This window comes from Psittacula echo, assembly GCF_963264785.1.
Source record: "Psittacula echo genome assembly, chromosome: 1".
Lineage (NCBI taxonomy): Eukaryota > Metazoa > Chordata > Aves > Psittaciformes > Psittacidae > Psittacula > Psittacula echo.
Genome location: NC_137735.1, coordinates 133,050,726 through 133,078,679, shown reverse-complemented (window position 1 = coordinate 133,078,679; position 27,954 = coordinate 133,050,726). Strand labels below are relative to the sequence as shown.

General features: G+C 35.0%; 1 protein-coding gene across 5 annotated transcripts in view; it reads right to left on the bottom strand.

Annotated features, from left to right (window-relative positions):
- Positions 1 to 27,954, bottom strand: part of CACNA2D1 (calcium voltage-gated channel auxiliary subunit alpha2delta 1) — a gene marked incomplete at both ends in the record, with an annotated part of 399,650 nt that overhangs the window by 11,726 nt on the left and 359,970 nt on the right. For 2 of the 5 annotated variants that reach the window (XM_080618635.1, XM_080618637.1), the window contains 18 exons: positions 208 to 320; positions 2,174 to 2,303; positions 2,447 to 2,502; positions 5,091 to 5,143; positions 5,235 to 5,387; positions 5,940 to 6,011; positions 7,268 to 7,306; positions 8,544 to 8,611; positions 8,971 to 9,057; positions 10,327 to 10,430; positions 11,522 to 11,584; positions 11,792 to 11,876; positions 14,086 to 14,183; positions 15,961 to 16,021; positions 17,929 to 18,020; positions 20,291 to 20,352; positions 24,007 to 24,078; positions 25,179 to 25,250. In XM_080618635.1, coding sequence (XP_080474761.1) covers positions 208 to 320; positions 2,174 to 2,303; positions 2,447 to 2,502; positions 5,091 to 5,143; positions 5,235 to 5,387; positions 5,940 to 6,011; positions 7,268 to 7,306; positions 8,544 to 8,611; positions 8,971 to 9,057; positions 10,327 to 10,430; positions 11,522 to 11,584; positions 11,792 to 11,876; positions 14,086 to 14,183; positions 15,961 to 16,021; positions 17,929 to 18,020; positions 20,291 to 20,352; positions 24,007 to 24,078; positions 25,179 to 25,250 — 1,480 coding nt within the window. The remainder of the gene's footprint in view (positions 1 to 207; positions 321 to 2,173; positions 2,304 to 2,446; positions 2,503 to 5,090; positions 5,144 to 5,234; positions 5,388 to 5,939; positions 6,012 to 7,267; positions 7,307 to 8,543; positions 8,612 to 8,970; positions 9,058 to 10,326; positions 10,431 to 11,521; positions 11,585 to 11,791; positions 11,877 to 14,085; positions 14,184 to 15,960; positions 16,022 to 17,928; positions 18,021 to 20,290; positions 20,353 to 24,006; positions 24,079 to 25,178; positions 25,251 to 27,954) is intronic. The other 3 variants (XM_080618636.1, XM_080618638.1, XM_080618639.1) reach the window with 2 other exon arrangements.

Sequence of the window (27,954 nt, the reverse complement as noted above, 5' to 3'; positions counted from 1 at the left end):
GGGTATCATCCAAAAATATCTGCTCCTTCAAGTACTTCAACAGCAACCATGCTACTTATGATCATGGCTTTACTTCGCAAATGAAGATTTGGGAACCATGCTACTAACATGTATACAAAAGGGTCATTTTTTTCCCCCAAATATATTCCACCATATCATTGCCAAAAATCAATCCACACTATTAAATAATATGATCTTAAAGGATACCCGGCTTCTCCGCTTGCATGAGTGGCTTTGGGTCACAGGAGCGGCATAGCAGTTGGCTGTCACTAATAATGAATACTAGATTGGTGTTTGAAATCTTCTCTGCATGATAAAGTCTGGAAAAAAAGGCAACAAAAGTCTGTGTTTAAATGAAGCAAGGAAATCACTAGTTGAGAAGGACATACAGTACTGGAATAGAAGTAATTCAACTTCACAGATTCAGTCTGCCTGCTACTGTTTAGCTTTCTCATTAATGAACAGCGAGCAACATCTATAACAAATTTTGTAATCCTTTTGACATTTCCATGGTCCCCCTTTTCAACTAGACTTATTAGTGGAAAAAATGGAAAAGAGCTTAAAGTGAATTTAATTGAGTTAATAGCTAGTTCTGTACCGCTACAATAGTAGCTGTACTGAGAAATAAAACCAGTCTAGCATCAATTTCTCCCCCAACAACACTCAGAAAACTGCCAACCACAAAAAACAAACAAAATTGAAATTTCCTGGAAAGGCAGACAGCCCTTCAAAAAAATCCCAGAGAAATACATCTTAATATTTCTTAGTCATTAATAAAATACATTCTACCTGTCAAAAAGAGGTAAAGTCAGGACAACCTGTCAGGTTAATTGCTTTTAAAGGATTCAAATACATTTTAATACATATAAGCCAACAAATATACACATAAAACAACAAACAAATCTTTTAATATAGGTGGTTACCAGTCTATATAAGCAGAGTTTTGTTACTTAGCTGTGAATTGATTGGATTATTTCAGAAATTCACAGATGAAGAGATTGTACCACTGACTGGGTACAATAAGAGTACAAAATAACTGTTAATTTAATACCTTATGTTATGCTTACGTATCTGGTTGTTTCAACCAGCTTAAATTGTCCTTTCATATTCATTCTCACATTGTGGCACTATTTTTGCAATATTACTGAAAGGGTTCCTGCAGCCTCTCAGTAAACTGAAGAACTCTTCTGAAAACTCTCAAGATTAAAAACCAAAACAAAACAACAAAAGCAAACCACAAAGAACAACCCCAAAACCAAAATCAAAACCAAGTCAAAAAACCTTACAGAAAAAAAAAAACAAAACCCCATCTTAATGAGTTCTCTGCACAACCAGGTACTGCACAAACACGTATTACCAACATGCAACATGGAGGAGGAAGTATGGAAGTAGGAAAAAATGTCTTCACGTTTTGTCTGAATTCACCGTATCCTCTGTCTTTCTTTCCTGGCTTGAAATATTGTCTTCAAGAAGTTTGAAATTTGACTGTTAATTTTAATTTCCAATACATTTTCAGAAACTTTCTAATGTACACAAACTTTCAACCCAGTAGGATTTTGCAGGAAACACAGAACTAGGTCCAAGGTGCTATGTTTCTGAAGTGTTGAGGGTTTTTTTTTTAACCATAACATTAAACATCATTTTGAATAGGCACATGGAGCCTGAAAAGTAAGTCTTTTAATCACAAACCAAAACAACATGGCTTGCTTAATAAGATCCACAGCTCTTAAATCATGAGAGCTATTGACTAGAAGGTAAATTTGAAGACAAATTGCACAATCTTTTTGACCATCAAAAATACCAGTACATAACCAGATTAAAGAAGATCATCTCCTTCTGAATATTGTGGAATGCCTTCAAGGTGACATAACAAATTTTAAAACCCCAAACTGTAACACAGATAGAAATACAATTTTCATGGAGCTTATACAGACTATAAAACAAAAATTTGACCAAAAATTTCTATAATTCCTTAATTATTACTATTAAAATTCATTATAAATAAATACAAAAAAAATGCAATTTATCATTTTACTGCCTATATACCCCTCTCTCTTTCTTATGTAAGTTTGGTGTAATTAATCCAAAATTTTTTGTTCCTCTAATAGTGTCATTATCTTTTGGTAAATAAATGAATATCCAAAAGTTATCACTTATATTGAAGCAATTTTACCTGGAGCAGTTTATACAGTCTACAATCCCACCAAAGGATTTATCATCATTTTCAAAGAAATACTGAGTTTGTTCAGTGATGCAGCTTGTTTTAGGCAAGGCGGCACCAAAATCATCATCTTCCATATCAGCTGACAGAAAGACAAAAATAAATAAATATAAAATGACATTTTTAAGTCACAGATGCAATGGGGAGATCCAAGTATGGCCCCCAGCCTAGATTCTTACCTTCTACTTCACTCAAAGTTGACTCTTTAACATTCTCTTGACTTACCTGCTTCAAGGAAACGTGGAAAAGTCAAGCTCAAAAACAGCTGCTGTAAGATAGACCTGAACACAAAAAAGACAATTAAAGGCTCTTTGTCTTCTTTGCATTTTAATGGATCCTTAAAAACCACACAAATAAGAGTTACACACAACACAGTCATCATGGCTTGTTTTGCATTTGCCAGTTATTAAAGCTGTCTTTTTTTAAACACTGGAGTTTGATTCTGGTTTCCTTTTCTCACTTTCTCCCAGGTCTTTTTTCTCACTAATCTTTTATTCTGCTGTTGAGATTTGATATCATTTGTGCCCATAACTCACATAATGGAAATTTTATCTTGTTATCCATGTCCTCCTTTTACACCTCTGTGGGAGGTGGAAGAGGCATGTTGGCATTCCTTTAACACTTCAACCAACCAGAACTCCTTTGGAACACACTCACGGAAAATGCTCCTGAATTAGATACTTTACACTGATTAAGGTTCATTAAATTGCTGAGAAGGAGACGACCACTGAAATATTACAAGTGTATTATGAACATAATTACTGCAGTAGTTGACTTTTAGAATCATCTCTATTCCTGCTTTTAAGATATGAAACATGTTTTCCTCCTAGATGCAGTTGAAACACTTAAGACTTAAGGAGGTCCATTTATTTAAGATTACTTTTCTTCACTCATTATCATATTTTTCCTATTTTATTTACTTGAAGTGAGTATCAACTTGCCACATACATGACCCCCTTCAATATAACAACCTGTCAAAACAGAAATTGCAAGTTATATTCTTTGACTCACTGCTTCTGCTTAAACATTCTAAGTTTCTTGTTATGTTTTAGGTGTGCTTCTGCCCACAAATATGATCTGACCTCTCCTCATGTCATTCTGTTCTAATGGCTGTTCGGCAGAGTAGAGGGAATGTATAATTTTATTCAGCTGCCAAGACTTTTTCCTTTTTTCTAATCCAGTGTGATACACATGTGAAGAAACGGAATCTGCCTGTCACCTTTACAGTGGAAGCACTGCCTGAATGAGCATCAGTTCATATCCTCATCTTTGTGCCTTGAATCATCAGATGGACAGCGCACCAACTATCATGGATGAGAAAAGACCTGATGCCATTCAACAGTGATGCAATTTACTGACAGAAAATTGCAATGCTTCATAAGGGCTTACCACAGATTTTACAGGGAACTGAGTGAAAAAGGCAGCCTGTAAAATTTAGGTTAAAAGAGCATGACGGAGAAATGATATGTACTCTCTTAAATAAATGCTGATGCAGCCCACATACATTTTGAACATTATCACTCACACCTTTATCCCACATTGTTGCCTGAAACACTATAGTTTTCTTTAATAACCTGGTTTCTCTTATTTCCTTGCATTTGCTTTTGCCAGGTGCCTCACTAATTCCATTTTTGGTCAGCCCTTTTTCACCCTGCTTGCTTAATGGTCTTCTCTGCCTGCTTCTGACCTAGATTCCATTAAAAACATGTCCATAGAAAGTACTTTCATGTGATGCTTTCAAGTTAAACATCACACAAAATAAACCTCAGGTCTAAATTGAGTCCAGACTACTGAGTCTGATTTGAACACTGATAAACTAAAGTTTTTCTGAGAAGAGCTCAAGTTTCTCTTCTGGATTATTGCCCATCTCCAGTTTTTGAAGTTTGCTGTTGTCCAAGAAAACTGATATTTTTGCTGTTAACAAAATGTAACCAATAAAAACCAATACACAATTTTCATGGTGTTATGTGTGAGAAAATTACTATGTTTGTTCAGCTGCTACATATTTTAACTCTTAGCTTTATAAAGGAGGTAATTTATTCCAGCTGGATAATTATTATTAAAAAAAAAAAAGCATCATAGAACTTTAGAAAAAGGAACTGTCTCCAAGAGTGCAACTGAGACCAGTGCAAAAGTACCACATCAGTCCCCATTACTGATCTCAACGTGGTGCTGGAGGGAGTGGCTCATAGCAGTATCTATCTACATGGCTCTGAAGTAAGTAAAATTTTTTCTGTGGCTATTATTAACAGTGCAGAAGCCAAAGTAAGAAGAAAAGAAAGCTCCTAAATGGATCTTTAGTTTTAAAATTTATCCAGCATTCTGATCGTGAAAGATAAACCTAATTACTGGTGTAATCCTGCCTCTTTCTAGGTCAATCCCAGAGCTTCACAACAGTCCAGATATACCAACTTTTGCCCTTGGCTACAGAAAATGCAGGTAGGCAATCCAAGAGATTCTATGATTCATGCGTTTTCGTCAAATGATTCATTTAAGGTGACCACTGATTTTCTTAAGACTTCTTGCTTGAAGAAGGGAAAGATGATATTCTGAAATAGGGAACCAAGTGATCAATAATTCTAAATGCAATAATTTCGTCTGAACCTTCACACCTGCAATCAGACTTAGAACATTAATCACAAGTCTGCTTCCTGAAGCTGATTTTGTAGCTTCCTGTAGCTGACTTCTGAGTCAGAACACAAAATCACACAAGAGTAGTTTTGCATTCAGTTGTTGGCAGAACACTGGAGACACAGTTATGAATTTTCACCATAAGAAACTGCATAAACTAAAGGATTCAGAGCAGTTTCACTATTCACCCACTGAATACTAGTTTGGACGTACATTTTTCTTACACATTTGAACTTACCAGGCAGCTGCTGAAGCCCACCATCCTAGATGCAAAATATCTGTTATTGTAGGCTGGGGAAAAAAACAACAGAGACGATGTTATTTGTATAAGCACCTGCAGACTTTTAAGGGAATGTCAGTCACCACACAAGGGACTACTGACCACATAAGCAGAACGAAGTCCAGCTCCTTGCTTTGGTTCTTCTTCAGGATCGCAGACTGATTGATAGTCATACGACTTGTTAAAGGCATACAGGGACATGTTAATCAGGTTTCGCATCAGGCCAGGATCAATTTCACCAAAGAATCTTCCAATCTGATGAGGGAGCATATAAAAGGATGTTGAAGTATTTCCAGGTATTTTTCTCATTAAAAAGTAAAAAATTCTGTTTCCACCATGCACACACTCATTTTTTTTCCTCTACACAACTCATCTGGCTGTGCTGCTTATGCATTTGTTTCTTTCTTTGACTATTTATCTCCCCGAAGTTTGGTTGGAACTCCAGTTAGACAATAATTGTTAAATGCACTATCAATGAGATTACCCTGCTCTGGGAAAAGCAAGAAAAATATGAGAAAGCAGGTGTATGGATGCCATACTACTTGCGCTCATCATCACAGGTCCATCAGCAGCCTAACCTGCTTAAGGGCAGAGCACAAAGAATGCAACTTTGGAGGAGTATGGCATCTTAAGCCATAAGTAAAAGTGTGAAAAAGACTTACAAAATAACTTGAATTTCTGATACAGCAAACTTTTTGTGATTCAGAAATGTTATTCTTAGGGTAAGTTGCAAGTGAAGTGCTGGTTTTTTTCTCTTAAAACTTCTCCTTATTGTTTTTCATGTTCTGTCCTTAAAACTATACATACCTGTTGTGTATATTCATCCCGATTTGACATCAAAAGAAATCCACCATCATCAAGGATAACACAGTCCACATGCTATTGTGAGAAAGTAAAATATGTTTTACAGGAAGGATTTGTCAGGACAACATTCTGTAAGAACCTGGTTTTTATTCAACACTTCAGAATTATCTTTAAATCTATGTGGCTCAGGCTAAATCACAACCCAACCCCATAGCCAAGGGCCAATATTAAGCTATAATAAGCAGCATTATCATATTATAAAATTTTGTAAGATCAAAGGCTTATTTGTGGCTTAATTTCATAAAAGTTGTTTTGTAAATTCTTATTTGCTCAATACTTTGTTAGCTCTAAGAGTGCTATATCCTTATTAAATCTGATTATAATTGAGTCTCAACTCATAATAAGGTACTATAACTTCTCATGTGCTTCAGCCATGCTTCAAGTCCTTTTCCATTTGCAGCTTTTAATGGTAAAAAGCTTTAAGGGCAGACTCTCAGCTTGCTAGTCATGATTATTTTTGCTTGCCAAGGACTGCAGTGGGTTTCGTCCAGGTGTCAGGTGCAGGAGTGAGAAGCACTGGTTTCCTGTGCTTTGCACTTTGTGAAAGATCCTAGCAGTCAGAGATTGAAAAGATAGCAGTGTGGCCAAATAGATAACCTCCCAGAGTACCCTTTTAGCTGCAACTCTTGCATTTAATGATCTTCACACTCCACAAAAGAACTCACAGAAGAGCAGAGAAAGCTTTTAAGCACATGGCAGAATCTGATACTGTGATAGCCCCTGAAGCTGTGCTCTCCTGAGTGCTAGCAGAGCTACAGGATCCCCCAATCCTGCATGGGCTGGGAACAGAGGAAACAAGGATGACTAACGACTGTTGAAGGGCATATCACATACTCTGGTGCTTTTGAGTTTGTCTTTATCTTCTCTAAGGTACTTCTAGTGCTCTTTTTCTCAGAGTTCTGTTTTGTTTGTTTGTTTCTTTAATATTCCCTTTCCTCAGGATTCACCTCTTGCAGTGAAAATTACCGTTACATTTTTCTTACATTTCTCATCACATCATTCTCAATTGGTATCACTCTACCTTTTTTCTTCCCTCTAGTTCTCATAACCTCATTGCAATGATTCTCACAACAACCACTTCATCTGAATTTTATACCCTTTCACCCCTTCCTTTCCTTATCTTAATTTCTTTCTCAAAACATAAGTCCTGTTTTCTGTAAAATTAACCTTAATCATTGAGGTTAATAAGAATAATTGTCTTAGATAAATGTAAAGAGAATGACTGAATTTTCATAATCTGCCAGATATTAATAAACTGAACATATTCTTACCATACTGTTTCTCTCACAGCCACAGATTTCACTGTTGCACTAAAAAAAGCACAGTAAAATTCACAAAAATGTTTCAATAGAAACTCTATTTTGCAGTGATATTAATCAATTAAGAAGTGATTTGATTTTCAATATCTTTGTATTAAGTTAAATATCTGTAAACAACCTGCATTCAGTAATTATCAACAGCATAATCTCTACTGTCTTTTACAAAGTCTCTGATATATCTCCCTTTTTAAGTATCCTTAATAGATTGAGAAATATTAGTTTGGGGAACCTCTCAGGATGTCACTGTTGTGAGTTGTAGAGAAAAAACATGTACATTTACATGTATTTGGGGTGTGGAAAGAAGGCCTAGGACATATATTGCCAAGTATCTTTTTTAGGATGATGAAAGGCTTCACCTTTCTCAAAGCATGGGAACCTCAAGTGATAAAGGAAGCCCACCACCACCAGTTAGGTTTCATGGCTTTGGTTACATGTTCTTTTTTTCTTGCAATATGTCTATACAGACCAGTATATCTCCTCCTTGCATTATGCCCTGAGCAAAACGACTACCGGATAATGCTGCAAACATTCATCTCAAATTAATTCTGAGATATTCTTCTTTATTTCTCTTTTCAGTTATGTATTTTTGTCCTTCACTGTTCTGACATTTAGGCAATGAATGTGCCTACCCCTTGAACTACAGCTTTAATACCTACAATGGACACTGTTATCAATTTCTTTAATACAGAACAAACAATAAATATTGACTCATCCAATTGTTCCATAATTATGTTCATTTTGTGCCTCTCCTTTCCCAGTGTACATTAATTCCTTAGTTTTTCCTTCCCCTTTTCACCTAAGCATTAGATATAAGGAATGAAAGGGTCATGCACTTATATTCTTAAGTTCTGCTAAATTGCTGTGATGTTGGTTGCAATATAAATCCTTATTGTTCACTGCTTACCCATTCTCCATATTAAATAAAAATAGATTCACCAATTCTTTTGCAGATTTAATTAATTGCTACAGCATAATCTTAGTAGGGAGTCTACTGGCTGGAATATGTCATTTGTCTTTATACATGATCTGAAATTATGAAAGCAAGAAGTACAAAGTACAGCCTATTTCAACATAGATTTATTTTGTGCATTTGGATGATTTAAATACTACAACTACTTGGCAAATATGCATCAGTATGACTCTGGCACAAAGAGCTAATAGACCTATTTGCATCTGAAGCTTTGAGAAATGCAAATTAAGTTCAAAAAAGACTTGGTCAATTGCTTACCAGGCTCTTGATTGTGGTTTTTGTGAAATTTTCCATCCAGCTGGTTGCATCAATTTTTATTCCAACAACTAACAAGAAATACATGAAAGTCTTTTTTAGTAAAATGAAAAAAAAAAAAAGGTAACTGTAGAATCCTAAAAATAGGGAAAAATTATCATAACATTTAAATTATTAAACTGGAAAAAGATAAAATGTGATTTTTGCTCTGTTGTCTGACCATCAGCATTCTTCATAAGACTAATAAATTAAGCACTCCGACTCAAACACAACCAGATCTTTGGCTTGATTTACTCTAGCAAGATTAAAACAGTCTCAGAGAAAAGAATGTTATATGAAGTGAAGTGCCTTTGAAATCTCAATTTAATTTCTAATTCACTGTTGAGCAACAAGCAAATAACTAATGTTTTTAGAGTGGTTTGTATCTTACCTGCTGGTTTCAGAAGCTTCCCATTAATTGTTATTTCCACAGCCTTGCTTACCATAATACCTGTTTCATAGCTATTGGCACCACTTTCTGAGAGTATAGAAAGGAAAAGAAAAAGAAAAGTTAGGGTGATATAACCTCTGAAACCAAAATTAATGATTGTTCAAATGCCCAGAATGATTCAAAAAAGCCTTTTGCAAAAGCACTGACCCAGCTGTATTGCACATCTATCACCTGTAATTGCTCAGATCACTAACATCTGGATGACAAAAAGGAATACGTTTGTTTAATTTTCTTCATTCACTTTTTGTATGTGGTTTCCCTGCTTCATAAAGTTACTGTAGTCTTTTTTTCTTTTGCTACAGACAGCTCCATGTACAGACAGCTCTTTACACATGTGAGCAGCTCTGTTAAAACCAGGATCCAAGCCAAAGATTTTATCCTGCTGTCGTCTGTGTATTTTTCAGTGCAGGGTGTACTGACACCACTCACTGACCAACAACTACTTCTCTGACAGACTTCAGCCTGTTTTCAACGCTGCTTAGTATGAAAAAGCAAGTTAAAAGTACATTCCCTGCAGCTCATGAGGAACAACAAAGGCTTCAGGGAATATAGTTAATTACCTTCTCAACATTTTATTGCGAAAAGATGCAAAAAATAAGTAAGAAATAACAGCAATAAAAGATCCTGTATGTTTAGGAGAGGAGTATGTCATTTGTGGTAGCATCCGCCTTTTAGATGAGCTTGGCAAAGTTAATGCTGCTCACATCAGTAATGAGTACTAACTATCGTACATACTTAGGTTTTAAATATCATGATATTTCAGACAAATTGGTTTTGGTGAGTAACAGCAATTTGCAATAGAATCCAAAAGCAACATTTAAAGTCTGCAGGGGTGCAGTGGACTTTGTTGTTGTGGACTTCAGACCCTTGTTCCTGCTCCCCCAAGTTAGGTTTGGTGCTGAGGAAGTATAGATCTCAGCTCAAGTAAGGATTTTTAAGGTAATGTAATTGCCCTTGAGTGCAGTATTTTTTCACTTCCTCTTAAAACAATTTTGACAAAGCATCTTTGTAAAACAGTGTTTCAGTATAATACACGAACACCAGAACTCTGCATGTTTTCAGCTTTGTTGATTCTGAGCATACAGAGCCACTGTGTCGATAAAAACTATGATGTTTTTTGTTTAGTGCCCTCCTAGCTACCACTTCCTTCATAATGGGTGATGTCCCAAGATTTTTTTCATATGAAATGCCCCACTTGTATCCTTTGTCAGTGACCTCAACAGCTATGGGAAACTGCCACAAGTACTCTTACATTTGTCTAGCTAGCTGTGACATTTCAAAACAGTGATGACTTACTGTTGTAGTATGGAGCTGTGAAAATATAGTTGTCATTATCTAAGCTCCGTTTATAGAAGCTGACTTCATAAGTTTCAGCATTTTCCAACCAATCTTCTCCTGCCCTAATCACACACACACAAAAAGTGATCAAAAAAGATAGTTAGAGTCTCATTACAGTTGTGCTGCAGAATTATTATAGTCTTTTTAAAGTTTCACCCTCAGTAACAATGTGAGATACATTCATATAGTCCTGAGACTTTGTCAGCTTTCCCTGGTTAACTGCAAGGTGTAATTATTAAAAAAACCTTGAAAAAAAAGAAGAAATTAGTATCCTTGGAAAAACATGGATCTTGTCTCATCATTTTTAGATATATTGAGACAAGTATAACTGCTAAACTACTTGCAAGAAAATATAATCAAAACTTTACAGCACATGCTAGCTCTGGAGAAATTACAGAATCATAGAATGGTTTGGGTTGGAAAGGACATTAAGATCATCTAGTTCCAACCAGGCTGCCATGGGCAGGGATGCCTCGCCCTAGACCATGTTGCCCAAGGCTCTGTCATTCCAAAAGATTTTATATCATTAACAACACCAAAACAGGACAAAAAATAATTTTGGGAGCAAAATGTACTGCCATTTTCCCATTTTTGGGAAACACAGGATAAACTAAGAGAATAGATACATTTTCCATTTACCAGTATATGTATACTGGTGCCCACACTACTCCCACTCACTGGTGGGGATATCTAGTTTATTATAGGATAACTTTCACATTCCCTTTTTGCCCTCTGGTAATGATACGTTTTTCTCTCCTGAAGTCCCTGGACCATTTGGTCTGCTCTTAGTCTAAAAAATAAAGGATCACCTACTGCTTTACAGTACAGGTCTGCCAAGGAAAATGAGTGCTTAGGAGAAATTAGGGATTAGTATAGCCCCACTACTACTACAAGGGCACTGCATTTACTGCTACTCTACACTGATTAGAAACTTGGATTACAGGACTTGTTACGGAAATAATGTTACAGAACAGTTTCATGCAGTGACATAGGTAAAATCAAAGGAAAACAGGACATTCCATTCATTTTATAGTTATCATAGTTACGGACCAGAATGTAGAAGTTGTTTTTCATTTAATAAATCCATTATTTAGCACTCCATTCTTTCAGGTTTCAAAATGATCATATTGTACTATTTTATAGTATTTGTTACCTTTTTGGGAACACTCTAGTAATTCCACCGTCTGTAACAACAAATTGTGCAACAACTCCATCACTGTAAGCAAAAATAAGATTTAAAATGAAAACTGACCAAAATTATCATAAGTTCCTATGCTAAGGTTTTCCATTTAAGTGCATAACTGTGAATTAAATATCTATCATGTATAAAAATTAACTGTATATGCATATACATGCATATTATTTTATTATCAAACTTTGAAATGCATCAAAAAAAATCAGTGTCAATAAAATGAATACTTACAGAGACAGCTTACTCCAGTAATTTTGGGCAAGTTCATTTGTAAATCCTGCATCCAGCAAAACTCTAATGACCATATCAGTATTACCTATCAAAAGAATTGAGACACACATATGATGTGGAATTTCATAAAGTGGCTAAAATGAAATTGTGAGTTGTTGAGATTCTAGCCACAAAAATTTGGCTATTCCTGTTGATATACTGTCTAACTTTAAATTATGTAAAGGACTTATCATTAAATAGATTGCTCTCACACTGTTGATTTCACTTAAACTTTTTCTTCACTGTATCCTAAAAAATTATCTTTCTGTCATTGGAATAAGAAAGGCGATGAAGGTCCAGATCCCAACTTTGCAAAGTCCCTGTGTTAGACTTGGAAAGTAACCTATATTTAAAGCATGTACTCATTCAAACACTTTTTATCTCAGGTGATGCCACAGAACGACATTTATTTATACTTTTATATGTTACAAAAAAATTGAGGTAATTCGACTACAATGTAAATATATATCACTTAAGTCCCAGCCTCTCAACAAAACCTATTTGCCTTCTGCAAATGGGTACAGGGAGACAAACTAATTTTGAATTAGTTAGTTAGATTGATATGTCACCTTGCTGCATCCACATTTTTCTAGAAAGTAAATTGATAGTCTATATGAGTAAAAATATCAAAACATGTCTCTCAGAGTGATATTTATGTCTGCTAATATAGACTCCTAATACTTTATTTGGTTCATTTTTTGTGTAAGATCCCCTTTGCTGCGTGCTCCTCCACAAAGTGAGACTTGATTGCTTATAGGAAGCAGATGTTGAAGACAAGTAGGGTGAATTGCTTTTACTGTTCCCTCAGTGACAACACAGGTAGTTATCTGACTTTCTGGCTAACATGTAACAGGTTATCTAGCTTATAGATTATTTCTTTTTGGGGACTTTCGTAGTTATTCCTTTTGAAAAGCATTTTTAGCTGAGATAATTTCAATAGTCAGTTTTCTTTAGTAAACACTGTTTACTTGTTCAGGAGACTATTTTTAAAGTAACTTAAGTATTATGAAAGAAAAGGGAAAAAGTGAAATTGTTGTGGATTCCAAAAGTAAATACAGCAATAATTTGATAACATTTTGACATTATTACTTATTAGGCCCTAGCATATATTATAATAGCACTACATGTGTCCTCAATGTTTGCTTAAACTAGTGAATATCAAACTAGAATTCTAATTTATTAACTAATTTAATCAGTTGAGGTGAATGCCTTGATTTCTAAGATTGAGTCAAAGAAATCCAGTAAAATTTTGGTCAGTCAGCAACATGTCAGTGAACAAGATCATTCTATTAAGAACACCACCACCCACACATGCACACAAAAATAGCCTTTTGTGAGAAGATCGCACATCTAAGTGCACATTCCTTCAGTTATATGGTCTGATTCAGCAGAAAGATTCAGTGATCCATGACAATAACATGTTAAAAAGACACAGGGAATGCAAGGGGGAAAAAAAAAGTATATTCCAATTGTTTATAAATTATTAATAATGCTAAACACACTGGTATGCATAAACAAGCAAATCCAAACATTGAATTTTTCATGAGAACACAACTTTAATGCGTTACTCATGGTTCATTCAAAAGCATTAACTTACTTATTCTAAAGGGAGTTTAAGGCCCAATTTCAGAACATTAATACCTTCCCAAAGCCCAGTCTCACCACTGTAGCAGTTACATGAATCTGTGGTCTTAAACAACCCAAGCCCAAATGAGATCTCTTTAACCAATTTGTGAACCAGCAGTAGAACTTATCTTTTGCTGTGGTTATTGGCTATTTTAGTTCTCAGCTCCTTTTCTTTACTTATTTTATTTATGTATACTGACAAGAAAGCAGACTGAAGATATCACTACAAGATTTTAAAGTCTATTTGAGACTTACTTTGGCTGATGTACTCAAGAGAAAAAAAGTACAGATTCAAAATATCTGGAGTGTATTAAAATGAACTAGTAGCATTTGCTGCTAGAAGAGAATACTGAGAGGAACTGTGGAAAACACTGGAGGCATAATGCAATGTCCTGCAAACTTTCTTAAATAAACCCAGAAAACTGCAAACTAATTTGACTATCTCTACCTTGCGTAGAAAATCCTGGCACTAGATGTATTTCTACCAAAAAAGAATAAAATATCAAATCAGCAAAGATAAAAACCAAAAGCACATGATTTGGACATGAAAGCTGTCATTTAGACTAGTTCTCATTTACTAGTATGTATTTTCCTGAGGAAAAATTCAGCGAATTGAGAAGAATACTTACATGATGGACTGCTTGGAGTATTTCTGTCAATAAATTCATTGAAATTTAATAGAAATTCAGTGTTGTTTTCTGATTTTTTTACATCACTACAATATTCTCTGAAAAACAACAGAAAATTAATCTTCTCAGATTATAATCTTCTCAGATATGCTTCTCAGATAAAGCAGAGAAATGGCTCAGCAATTTAGAAGTCCAAGTAGGATTGTGCAACTATCAGGCTGACACTACTGCATCAGCTGACTACCATAGTCAATATTGAATGTTAAACATATTGAATATTTCAGGCATCTACAAGAAATAAAGTGTTTAAGTCCCTGTCCGAATCTGACATGTATGAGATTGGGCATAGTTTCCCACAAAAAGTACTCAGGACTAGTGTAGACCACGAAATTGGGAGATCATAGTCTGTAAAATAAATAAGAAAATGCTCAGTGAATTTATACAGCTCCTGGGCTAAACTGTACTGAAAAACACATGAACTGCTTAAACTGCTGATTAAAACATAGTCACTTCATGCTCAACTAAGTCTGGATTTATGGGACACAGTCCTATCCTCTGAGAAGTCTTAAAGGCGATTTTAATAGGGTACATACCACATAAGCACATAAACACTCTTTGTTTTGACATATGCAAAACAGATAAACAGTAAACTATTGTCCTTTACACAATGTAATAAAGTAAAGCAATGTATCATTAGGCAATTCATCTAATGCAAGCAAGCACAATGAAAGTCACTGGGCATTTTGAAGGCAAATATTAGATGGTGAATGCCATTAAACAACTTTAATTAAAATGTAGAGGGCATTCATCAGAAAAGCAGGGAGCTCTCCTATTAAATAAGCTTTTTATATTAAATTGATTTTATGAACAAAAGAAGTCTGTTCAAACATTTCATATGAACAAGCTATCTTATTGCCCTTTACTTACTTTACTACATCCCTGAAAGACTGCAGGCAGAATTTGCCTTACTATACCAACATTCACATTTACAGACTTCCATATCAAGTGTTCATATTGAGCAGCCTAACAACTAGGGACTTGCAGGAAACTAGCAATTGGTACAATTGATTATCAATAACTTCAGTCTTTCAGAAAAAAAATAAACAGCTAAGCTGAGAATACATTTGAAGATAGAAAACTGTGTTTTACATCCAAATCAATCTATTCATTGTAATCAATTTATTGATTTTGAAATTTAAAAGGATATAAATATTTATAATATAATAAGAAATTCAACAATTAACTGAGCTTTGAGGTACAGCATTTTCCCTATTTGTTTTAACTATCACTTAAAGGAACTTCATTTTTAAGAACTATGTATTATGCTACCTTTCCTTTGCAAATATAATTTACAAGGGCAATAAATACTACATGATTTCACGTGAAAAAAAAAAGGAAATAATGAACTTAATCAATTTTCAATGACTCAATCATTTTTTTATGTATGTTCAATGAATGAAAAATTAATCAGTAAGTGTTAGAGAGATTTGAAACATTTTATCTCAAAGTTGGAAAACATCTCAAGGTAAGTATTATGGTACTGATTTTGCAAATGAGAAGCTAAGGTATAAAGTTATAAAGTCTTTGAAGTCATAACCACAAGAAATGAACAGATGTGTACAAGATTTCCATTCAAACATCAACATCAGATTTTACAGCTCTCTCTGATTAATGTAAACAAGAATCAGAGCCTGAAGATGCAATTTATGCTCCAGCAAGAAGATTGATCTTGTAAAACATGAATTTAGCAACTACTATTTTACTAATATCTTTTACCAAAGTAAAACTTTGTTGGTCTAATCTGTATTTGTAAATGTCACTAAGCTGCTCAAATGCCTATACCACTGAAACAATATTACTGGGAAATTAACCAACCTTGGTGCTATAAATGTATAGCCAGCTTCATCGAAATTATCAAGCTTCATTGTTTCTGAATCTACAAAGATGAAGAGTAAACACCAAGTAAGTAAACTGGGCTTTTTGCCATCATTTTTCTTCTCAAAATATTTGACTAGCTTTTGCATGCATCTGTGAACTTAGAAAGAAATGTTTATTTTGAGACACTTTCCTACTAATATACTGTAGACTTCTCAGTATTGCACAGTATCAAAAGAATTTATTTGATTTTTATATACGACACATACCTGGCAGCAATAACGTATCTAAAAACTTACTGAAAGAAGACATTTCATTAGCATGACAACATGAAAACATACAAGATGCTTTCATTAGAATTACAATCTGATATAAAAAAATAATATTTGGGACACAAAAGATCATGAAGAAAAATCCTTCTAGTATTTTTTGCAATGAAGTTTAGAAAACTAATCCATATAAGCATTACTTCCAATGCTACTGAAAATAATGACTTTAAAAGCTGGTGTCACTAAACACTGATAGGACCAGACAAAGAAGGATTAGAGATTAGCAACATATTGAAATGTGCATGAAAACAAACACTTCACATCATTTTTATTTTTTCCCCTTTCTATTGCTATGGTACCAAATGATCATGGGAAAAACCCCGAGATGAGGAATACAGAGGACAGTATCCAGTAGGAATAGAAAAACAGGTGAAAAATATCAACTGCAGTAAACAGAAGGAAACTGAGCAACAAGAATATACTTGCCCTTTTTGATTGCCACTATCCATCAGAAAGAGAAAGCAGGGAAACAGAAAAAAACAGGGTAAAGCAAAAGGGGTCACAAACCAATATTTTATTCAAACATCCCCTTGAATAAAAATATTGTGCATAGATAGATCAAAGGTTCAATTTACATACAGCTGTAGTCTGGAAAAAAGACAAACATCTTTGAAGACTGAAGAAAACATCCTTCTCAATTATTTCTCAAGTACCTTCTATATACTGTGGCTATTTCAAGGGTCTGTTTTGCAGGTTGTATTGATATAAGCACAAAACCAGATGATCTATTCCATCAAAAGAACTATATTCACTGTCTAAAACTTTAATTTTAAACTACTTACTATTTGACAAAGTTAAAAAATAAATTACTGATTATTAAATCTTGCCATATTCCACTTCATATGCAGGACCAATAGTAGAAGACAGTGATTTAGTGCTAACCAGCTTTTCTCTAAACTAACAGTATCCATGCCTGTCAGAGAGATTCATAGTGATTTTCTAACTTTCCATTTAATAGCATGTTTGTTCAAGTTTGTTGTAACACTTGGATAAAGTTGAAAGGACGTGATGGGTTCTATTTTGTCTACTATCTAGATTAAACTACACCTAATAAACTAAAAGCATTTGAATACTCACAATCATTTCCAATTATCTCTCCAGAATTTGCAAATGGCTTGAAATTAGTCTAATCCAAAAATACATTACAAACATCCAGTAAAACTATTTGCAAAATGCAAAATAAAAACCTAGTTGCAAGCCAAACCAAACAGCACTTTCACATTAATCTATTCCTACAGGCAGCAGAGGCAATTTCCTAAATATTATACTGTAACTGCTATAAAAATAACTACAAAAAAAAGCTCTACTACTGTAGTCTATATCATGACATTTAACTAATAGAATGTAAAAATAGAATCCAGACCCTTAAAATGACAGCAACAGAGGATACAAGAAGCAATGATTCTATAGGCACAGAGCAAGAGGGAAGGGATTGTCAGTGGAACTGGGGTACCTGTGCATATTCTATCTTTATAGAATATTTCTTGTACCTTGGATGTTACAACGGGTTTGAATCATTGCTGCAGATTTTGGGTACATCATGAGAACATCCGTGAATTCCACAAAATTTATGAATTTTAAATGCTGCTTTTTTTTAAGTGCATCTGAAACTTGGCAATACTAGCCAAAACCAGGGAACCTTCATAGTACTTACATTTGGCCTGAGTTATTGGTTCTTCTATTTTGGCTTTAATATAATAAAAGCTGTATGATGGTAACACCAATGCCAAACTGCAATAGAAATGAGACAAGTAAAGCAATTATATTATTTGCAGCAGTTTTCCAGTTTCAGCTTCTATGTGTTTTGAAAGCAGTTAACACATTTGGAAGTTGGATCATCACGAATAAGATGAGATAATTCATACAGTGGCATACTTAGCCTTACACTATATAGACACAATAGGTTCTTGCTGGTCCTGAAGCTGCCTGTGTTTATTTTCATTCTTTTAAGCATAAATATACTTTTTAATGTATAAGCAAGGAATTTAGACATAATCGCAAACAATACGACGCAATGTCTTGTATCTTCCTCTAACATTTAGCATCCCAATGTAAGATATGTCAAAGTGATCACTGACTGCAAAAAACACCATGTGGTACTAGATGGATTTGCATGCATCAAATAATGACAGATTCTCGTTTTACTAATATAAAAGCTCTCAGTATTCATTAGGAAATGTATCTGGCAATACCTGAATTCTACATTCAAGATGCAAAATATTTTCTTGAATCACACAGACACCACCCAAAAACTTTAAAGATCATTGTCTAATAACATTTTAAGATTTGCAAAGTATTTGCAATGTATTTTCTTTTAGATTATACTTATTTTTGTTCAAAAATAGAGGGCTTCTTTTTGCAAATAAACTCAACACATGTGTAGAAGAGTTCACTTCTAAAAAGGTATGTAAAGGACAGGAGGTAGGTGTAGTCATTGAAGAGGACTAATCATCTCCCATATCACATCCTTAATTTTTGCACTTGTATTTCATCATTGTAGAACTGCAATGGTTTCTAATGGATAACCACAGAAATTAACATTAATAAAAGTGTACAGTTGAGTCATAAATGAGATGACCTTTAGTGACACATTTGCCATTTAAACAGAATATAAGTGAGATTGCTGAACATTTAGTGATAGCCTTCTACCAATTCTCCTCTAGGGAAATCAGGAGCAGTTTACTTGTCATTAACAGTTATTGCTAGCAGAAATTGCCAATTAAAATCTATGATTTCATGTTTAATAGGTTTTATGCAATGTGACTCGATGGGTTTTTTGTTGTATCTCATGCCAGGGAGCTCAATCAGAATTAAGTCATATAACTTAAATGTATTTCCTTACTGATTGCTAGATTGCACAATCTGATAAAAACTTTATTTTCTTACAAAGTACAAAGATAGAGGCAGTTCAACAGAAACACTGGATGCTGAACAAAAAGATCTTACATTTGCATTCCCTGTTAAAACTGATTTGTTTGTTTTTACATGCAAATTAACATTGGCATTCTCACTGGCTGTACACCTGTGCAGAACATAACTGAAAATGGGAACCAGCTTGGCTGAGACTACTGCAACTCACCACAATAAAGGTACTGTTTCAGTAAAAATTTGTCTCAGTATTTGTACCATGTAATTTTGAACTCGAGTAGTTTAACTTGCCGGGGGTTGGACTAGATGACCTTTGAAGGTCCCTTCCAACTCAAACTATTCCATGATTCTGTGAATTTTTCGGGGACGTGGTAAACCTTAACTTGTTTTCTATAACATTAAGTTTCTACATTACTTCTAAAGTTACAGAGCTGTGTGTTCAAACGAGTTTGAAACAATATACACCCCAATGTTGCATTCAAGGGGGCATGTGCTTTTATCCATTACTTCATTTGTTCCTGCCGCAATTCACCATATAATTTTTGCATACAAACCAGTATCAGTGCTAATTAGTTAAAACCTGACACAAATAGAAATGGGTTTCAGAGAAAATCAGCAGCATGGCTCCTGCCCCCATGATCTGACATGAAGATTAGCAGTCATTGATAAAAGCAATGCCTGTGACTGAGAGTTGCACAAAACACATTTTTCATTCAGCCCCAAATATAGCATCTTCCTTGTTAATATGAATGTTAAAACAAGAACATAGAGAAAATTCAAAGAAAAGATGAAATAAGAGGAGGAATCTAAGAGAAAGTATACTATTAAGAGTCAAATTATACTGTGATAAAGAAAGTAGAAGCAAAAGTAAGATTCTTAATATCCATCATAAAAACCTTTCTTTCGTGCATACTGAAATACCCTAGTGCTAAATCTCAACAGTTGGATGAAAGACTGAGATTCTGGTCCTTAGGCAGAGCAAGAATTCTGAACTGTTAAGCAACCCAGAAAACCCTATCATCCTGGAAACAAGACAATGTGGTCCTGCTAGTATAGAAAATGTAACACTAAAAATGTTAACCAAAATAAATTATATTTAACTACACAAAAGTCAGAGAACAGAAATGAATTACCTGTAATCAGTGCCATTCACAGCAGTCCATGTATATGTCCTGTTTCCTTTATCAATATATCTCTATGAAGAGATAATGATGAAAAAAATAAATTAACTTAGGAGCTTTAACAAGGGTGACCTTTTCTTGAGAAATACAGTGTAAAATCAAGTACAAATCTCTTGGAAGTCTGTTTATTATTTTGGTAAAAATGTAAGTTGAGCTGCAATTCCTTTTCTTAAACATTTTCCAAACATATTATGCAAAACAATCACATTCATCTTTTTTATTTAACGATACCAAAATGCAAATTTAAATAAAACCAAGAAAACATGACCTATCATTTTCCCTTTTAAATTCATTAGCCAGGCCTATGTGAACCTTTCCCTATGTGATTTAAATTTGATAAAAGATATTATCTCTCTTATGCAGTTAAAACATTTTGCAGTTAAACTATGAAAAGTTAAAACCCCAATTATACACAGACTTTTTAGGTAGCTCTTCAACCACAAGACCACCCAGTGCTTGTCCTTTCAGGTCACAGTACCACTGGCTAAATGCATTTAGGTTTGTCTAAATATATACTATGTCTACAGGCACAGCCAGGTAATCCTGACTGTACACACAGCCCATGCTAAACTTACATGTGTTTCTAATCTCATTAGGAGGGTCTTGTATCTGTGAAAAATTTGACATTGAAGGAAATGTTTATTTTGAAATAACTTAATACATTAGGATAAGCTTTACCATTCATTTTCTTTTGCTATGAAAAATTACGTGAGAGACATAGTCCCACGGTTCCCCATAGATTTGATCATTATTGCATCTGGTTGACATCATTATGATCGGTTTTCCACTTTGAAAACTACAAGTTTATGCCAGCTGCAACATACTATTATATTACAATCAGAGATTTGTAAGTATGCCAACAATGAAGTCTGCGCAGCTGGTGCGCTGCAACATTACAAACATCAGTGAAAGGTACCACAGGTATATTTTACATGGCTTTTGTTTCCTGTGGTAAAATAAAAGTGTGAAAATGACCATGGCTATGAAAAATAGATGTCTTCAGGATTTTTTTTACATTTATAATTTGAAACCTTCTCATTATATGTCTGCTGCTTTTCAGTATAGCAATATGTGTAAATAATGTAACAGTCATTTTGGAAAGAAAAAAGAAAAAAGGTAAAAATAAAAAGAAAAAAAGATTCATATATCAGAGTCTAATGCCCTGAAATACTTAATATTTGAAGTAAAAAGGTGGCTGAAAAGATTCCACTCCAAGCTTATTTATATTTAATAATGTGCTTACACTATCACTTCAGCTCAAAAGTCAGTACATGTGAACCTTGTGTGCAGTCCCTCCAAATCAGGCACAGTGCCATGGGTTGCACACCATGTACACTAAAAAACAGTGCCCAGGGTGGGAGGGAAGAAAGAGAAGAACTGGGCTCTTATTAAATCCTGTTGCCACCAGCACTGTAAACATACTCAAAAGTGAATTGGCTGAAACATCTCTTCAATGATAACCCAGCAGATGACATGTTCTCGCACACTGTCTCCCATTTGTCTTTGCCTGATTCACTATTGAGTGGTCAGAGACTACCTCATTCCCAGCTGTTCACTGCCAAAGAGCCTATGCATGCTATTGCAGCTTTGTGACCCTTCAGTTTTCACTACTGCCCACCCTGGCTGCCTGAATGTGGCAATGCCTTTGTTCCTACGGCATCTTCTCTGTCAGCTGGAAAGCCCCTGAGGCCTTGGGAGACTCCAGCGCACCCCACCCACGCTTGCTACAAGCCCAGTCTCTATGCTGTAGTATGAAGTCATCTCCCAAGACACGGCTGGGGCCAGCTGCAATATAAAAGGAAAGCAATACAAACCTACACCAAAAAGCAAAACAAAAAGGACATCAATTTTAAGCCTCGAGACTGTAACTGTCAGTTCACAGCGACCGACCACATCAGCCCTATTCATGGGAAAATATATGAAGCTATCGAGCCCTAAGTGATGCACGGCTCATGCATGGCCTGTGGGCTGAAGCAGCTTTATTCTGGCTCTAGCAGCCTGGAGCTGGGAGGGTGCAATGGCCTGAAGCAGTCACCATCACCAGCCATCCCTGGTTGCTACTGTTTTCTGTCAGAGAGATCCAAGTAAAGGAAGAAATCTTGGGCTGTGATGCAAGGGAAGGTGAGGGAAATTAATTTCATTGGGCACTTGAAACATCTGGGATCAAGAGGCTTGGGTATTTCTATTCAAATACAGACTGGTCTGGGCCATGCATAACTGACATATTCTCATGCACCCAGAGATGTTACATTTACCCCCTGCCCCTATGCTGTAGCCGACTCCAGCATTTGCAAGCGTAAATGATTCCCCTCCTTCCCTCTTTGAGCAAGCAGTTGCAAGACCAACTGTTTCAGGTCTTTTTTATCACACAGCCTTAGACATGAAAGCCCAACCCGAGATCTCTTAGATCTCTTTAACAGCTTTGCCATGAATGCAATTTCTTCAACAACCCCAATGGGGTTACTGAATTTTTCTGACTTCTAATCCTCCCTTTTCTAACCACCTACACAGAGTCCTTTTCACCCATAGGCTTGGAAAGACACTCCTTAAATAAAACAACAACATAAATCTGAAAATGTCCCAGTGAGTACAGTGAGGATGGTGAAACACTGGAACAGGTTGCCCAGAGAGGTGATAGAGGCCCCATCCCTGGAAACATTCAAGGTCAGGTTGAATGGAGCTCTGAGCAAATTGAAGATGTTCCTGCTCATTTCAGGGCAGGGCAGACTGGATGACCTTTAAAGGTCCCTTCCAACTCAAACTATCCCATGATTCTACGTTTCTAAGTATGTTCCCACAGATTCTGCTGAGTGTGGTTATGGTGTATTTATATATCTAAGGGTTGTGTAGCATCTGTGTGTTATTAGATGTGCTTCATGTTCTTCTGCTAAGCCTTTAAATTAGCTATCCTCATGCTGATTTACATTTAAAGCAAAACATTTTCAACAAGCTCCTGTAGAACTGTAACTGTGGGCATATTCTGGCCAGAACTGCTACCTGAGACACCAGTAATGATTCTTCTCATTAAGGTCCCCAAGAAGAAGCGCACACATGTAAGGATCCATGTTAAATTTGAGTATTTCCTATTGCTAGGAAATGTGTCTGTATTATTACGGAAACTGGTAGCAACCTTTTATCAGGAATGAGCATTTTTGACAAAAAAATAAAGAACTCAACATGTTGTTCAGAAATCATAAGTACATAATATAACTTTAAGATTAATTTACTTATCCCAAATAGTCCTTTTTTATGTCATATAAATGTTTCGGAGGTTTTGGTTTTTTTTTTTCTTTCTCACTACTTTCTCTCTATTCAACCACAATCTAAATTACCAAACCCATCCTCACACATCTCTGCAAGCAAAATAACTACTTTGTTTTAGGATTTATACACAGAAGTAGGCTGGGTCCATTTCCTGGTGAACAGAGCGGAAGACCTCATCAACAACTGCTTGATTAATGAAGCACCAAAAAAACAAAAAACAAAACCAAAATAAGCCTTCCTTTTATAAGTATACAATTTCTTTCAGTGTAAGCCAGTAAAACTACCAAATCTAGAGGGAAAAATGATACAAACTGACATTACAAAATGAACATCTTTACACCATTTCACAGTACTTTTCTGGTTCTGTTTGCTTCTGTAAATGTAATCTCCTGTTCCTAACTTACCTCATCTTGGGATTTGACCAGTGTTTCAAATGTTTTTTCTCCACTTTCTCCATCTATCATTTTTTTCCGAATCTATTGGCAAGGAAGAAAAAGGAAAAAAAAATAAAACAACCATCAAAGAGGTAGGTGGTGCATGAAAACTGAATAATTCTTTCAGTGATTCAAAATAATTCATAGAAACACAGAAAATGGTAATGCAGATGAAAGTCACAGCTCTTCAAAAATAAAACTTTAAGTTTACAGTTTCCAGATCTTTCTAATTAGAAATTCCTTTGTCTAACTATATAGTAAACTCAGTAGAGTTATGAAGCAAAAATTCTGGTATACTTTGCATAGACCAACCCATAAAACCCCTTGATGTTGGGGACATCATAGAGAGAGCATGAAATCTGCATGGATGAGAAGAAGTTTTGCCTGGCATTTCTCCTGCTTCCCAGCACATCTCTGTCATTTTGGTAGCCACAGTGATTCACAAAACCATTTTTATACCAGTCAGAGAATAATTCCTCTCTGAAGCAGGCGTTTCAAAGAAATTTAAGGCAGAGTTTAACAGACACCAAATAAAGCTGATTAGTGTCATTATGAAAGAACCATTTCAAGGTGAAAAAAAAAAAGTTAAAAATATATAAAATGTTTAAACCCCTCATCTTTAGTTCACAAAACTAACAAAGTATACTTTAAAATTCTGATTTCTGAATGTATTATAAAATTAGAAACTGAAAAATATAAAAAGGAATTGATTTGTTGTCAACACTGTTTCTCAGTTCTCTCTCACCATAGCAATAAGCATGTACTAGAAAGAGATGGGAAAATACTTTAAAAATATTTCAGGTAATATAATAAGATCCTATTAAAAAATGCTCTGTTCTGAAAAAAAGTTACAAATCCCCTCCCCAAGAATAGCCACTGAATAAAAAAGAATAATGTAAACAGCAACCATGGTGTTTTTCAAAATGAGGGTAATATAGTGCATTGTTGCCTACGAAAAGTATCACATCTCAATTTGTTTAATTATAATTAATCCCTCTATAAATTCATTGTCTTTATAAATTTAAAATTGAAATTCTTAGTGGAATAGACTCCTATTCAATAACTAGAACATTTTTTGGTTTTTGTTTTTTGCACAGTGAAATAGAAGCAGTAACAGGTACTAAGAAGCCAGGTAATCTCACCTCAACTTTAATATCATTTTCCAGTTCAGCATCTAGAAAATCCAGTGTAACAGGCTCCTGGGATTTAGGATTCTGAAGCAGAAGATATTGGATGATCAAATAATAAAGACAGAATAACATAATGTTACAAATCATTCTAAACCTTTCATTTCAGAGTATCTGAGCTTACTTACCCATCTATTTTAATCTCTTATAGCATGATAAATTACTAGTGGCCCTTTCTCATCTATTCTATTTCATTGGATAGAGAAGTTAATTGGGTGAAAATAAAATCAATCCTAATGGCCAGGTTTTGTCCACAGTCTGTCATGTATGGGGCTCATGCTGGGAAGCTGCTTCCCTTACTGCTGGTATGTCACAGACTGTAAAGGTGGAAGAAGATGCATCAGAGGAAACATCAGATATGAACCTCTTCAGGTGTCCTGCCTCCAAGAGGGAGAGAGAAATCCTGGAAAATTTTCCAGCTAAGTAAGATGGGGCAATTATACTCTTCTGCACTTTTCCTTAAAGTGGACTACAAATTTGCTGTTATGATGTGTGAATGGAAAGTGGTTCAAGATTCAAAGAGGCAGCAACTGATATGTTATAAAGGACAAATGCATTACAGGACTTCCCTAAACACCTTGCAGTTTTGAATGCATTTTTCTTGACATCAGTACTGTTATCTCAATTTAGGAGACAGAAACCTGTAACACAGAAATACTGCAGCCCAGCAGCTTCAAGACCTAAGGAATGTACATGCTGTTGACTCTCAGCTATGGAGAACAGAGAAGTTTGGCTGTTTGCACCTGCAGTCTTCCTGGTCCCATAGGAGTGTGGGAAGACCATTGTAGCTCTGCTGAACAAACTCACACCACCCTCCAGCTTCTGCTCCTTTCTCAGTTGCAGTCTGCGTTTAGTTGGACAGAGTCATCCTCTGTACAAGTTATTAGGAATCTGACAATTTTTTTTTCTTTAATAAGAAAGCCCCATTGACTTTATATTACATGTGGCGTAAAAATCCTCAATAGTTATTTAATGCACCCACCTAACAAAGGATCTTTAGAAAAATCAGTATGGAGATATATATATTATTTAACATTTTAAATGTGATAGTTCGAAATAGAAGATTAAAAAAAAGGCCAGGTTTTCTTTTTTTTTTTTTTTTTTTTTTTAATGATAATAATTTGCTTTGTGTAATAGGGCAGTTCAAACATGAAAGGATCTCAAGGTCTAGTTTTCTCAGTAACTGAGCATTGTTTCTCATTTGATTAGTAAAACAACAGTTGTCATTAGTGGATACTACTATTATTTCAAGAGTAGTGTAATTTCTGATAATGACATTTTTAGGTGATTTCAGTGATTCAGTTATAATCATTTATTTACAGAGTAGACTAAAGTCTCTTCATTCAAATTGATGATTATGCTCATTCTATCCTAACATTTTCTAGCAAATTTACATGCTGAATGTACATGTGACTATTCTATCAAAGAATGCAAGTATGTTTCACCACAATTTATGTATTACCAGTTTATACTGGAAGAAAGTGACATCCTGAAGAGCTGACAAAAGATGCCTCCATATTGATGCCTTGAGCATGAAAACCTTAACAGCAGCTCTTATTTTAGAGACTATAATATAGAATGGTAACAGAAGATAAAAGACCATTCATTTTCTTGAGGAACAAATGTACATATTTCTGGGTGTATGGAAATATTGCTGTTCCTAGCAAGTAAGTCTTACTATTGCTAAGAGAAAAGCCAATAAATTTATTCTCAGAAAGAGAAAATGCACTGGAAAGGTTGCAGGTAAAGTTTCTCAGTATTTCTTTTAAATGCCTACTGATAACTTCAAAGACCTTTTTATGCTCCTATTTATACAGGATAGGTAGAATCATAAATTCTAGCAGCTTTAATATTAACATATGCTCTCCACTAATTCGAAACAATTTTGTTGTTGTGCAGTTGCTTTTTACCTCCCAACAAATCCACACACTTGAAATAAATAGCCAAAAGCTAAAATGTAAAAATAAATTAAAAAATACATTTTCTTACATGCAGTGGATAATGAATAGCATGGTCAAACCCAAACAGCATGCATGAAGGCATTGGCATGGCACAGGAGGCATGAGTGAAGTTCAAATTCCATTCCAACACACAAAGAAACGAAGTAAAGAAATGGTAAAAAAGAAAAAAAAAAAAAAAAAAGCCATCACATCAAATCAAGGTCAATATTCATTTAAAATGATAACCTGGGTTAGCAATAGTTAAGGAGTCCCAAAGACAAAATAGACAGATTTAACAGCCCATCAAAATTCAAGTATAAATTGTTTGTTCTTTTTAAGACATAAGTTATATTACCAAATAGTATTTATCACATACTTACTAACGACTTCTAATAGATAAGATACTAAGCATGATACATTATGTGATGTGCCTGAGGCACAAAGAAATCCATTATAAGTTAGAATAGAAAATTCCTAGCCCCATACTTTAAATGGAAGGCAATTTTCCCAGCTATGACTTTTCCCCCAAGAATGTGTTTTTACCAGTATTTGGGCTCCACAGTTTTTTCTTCCAAGGTTGCCATTTAGTGGGGTTTATTCCAAGCCATGAAGAAACAAACTTACTGTTCAGTTTGCTCTTCTCTTTTCCAGTCATGCATGTGACATGACTAGAAGAAGCACACCACCACCACATTCACCAGCACGACTTAATAAAACAAAACAGAACTAAATCACTATCAATGAAGCATGCAGATAAAGGGAATGCAGTTCATTTTCAGCATGACAAATAA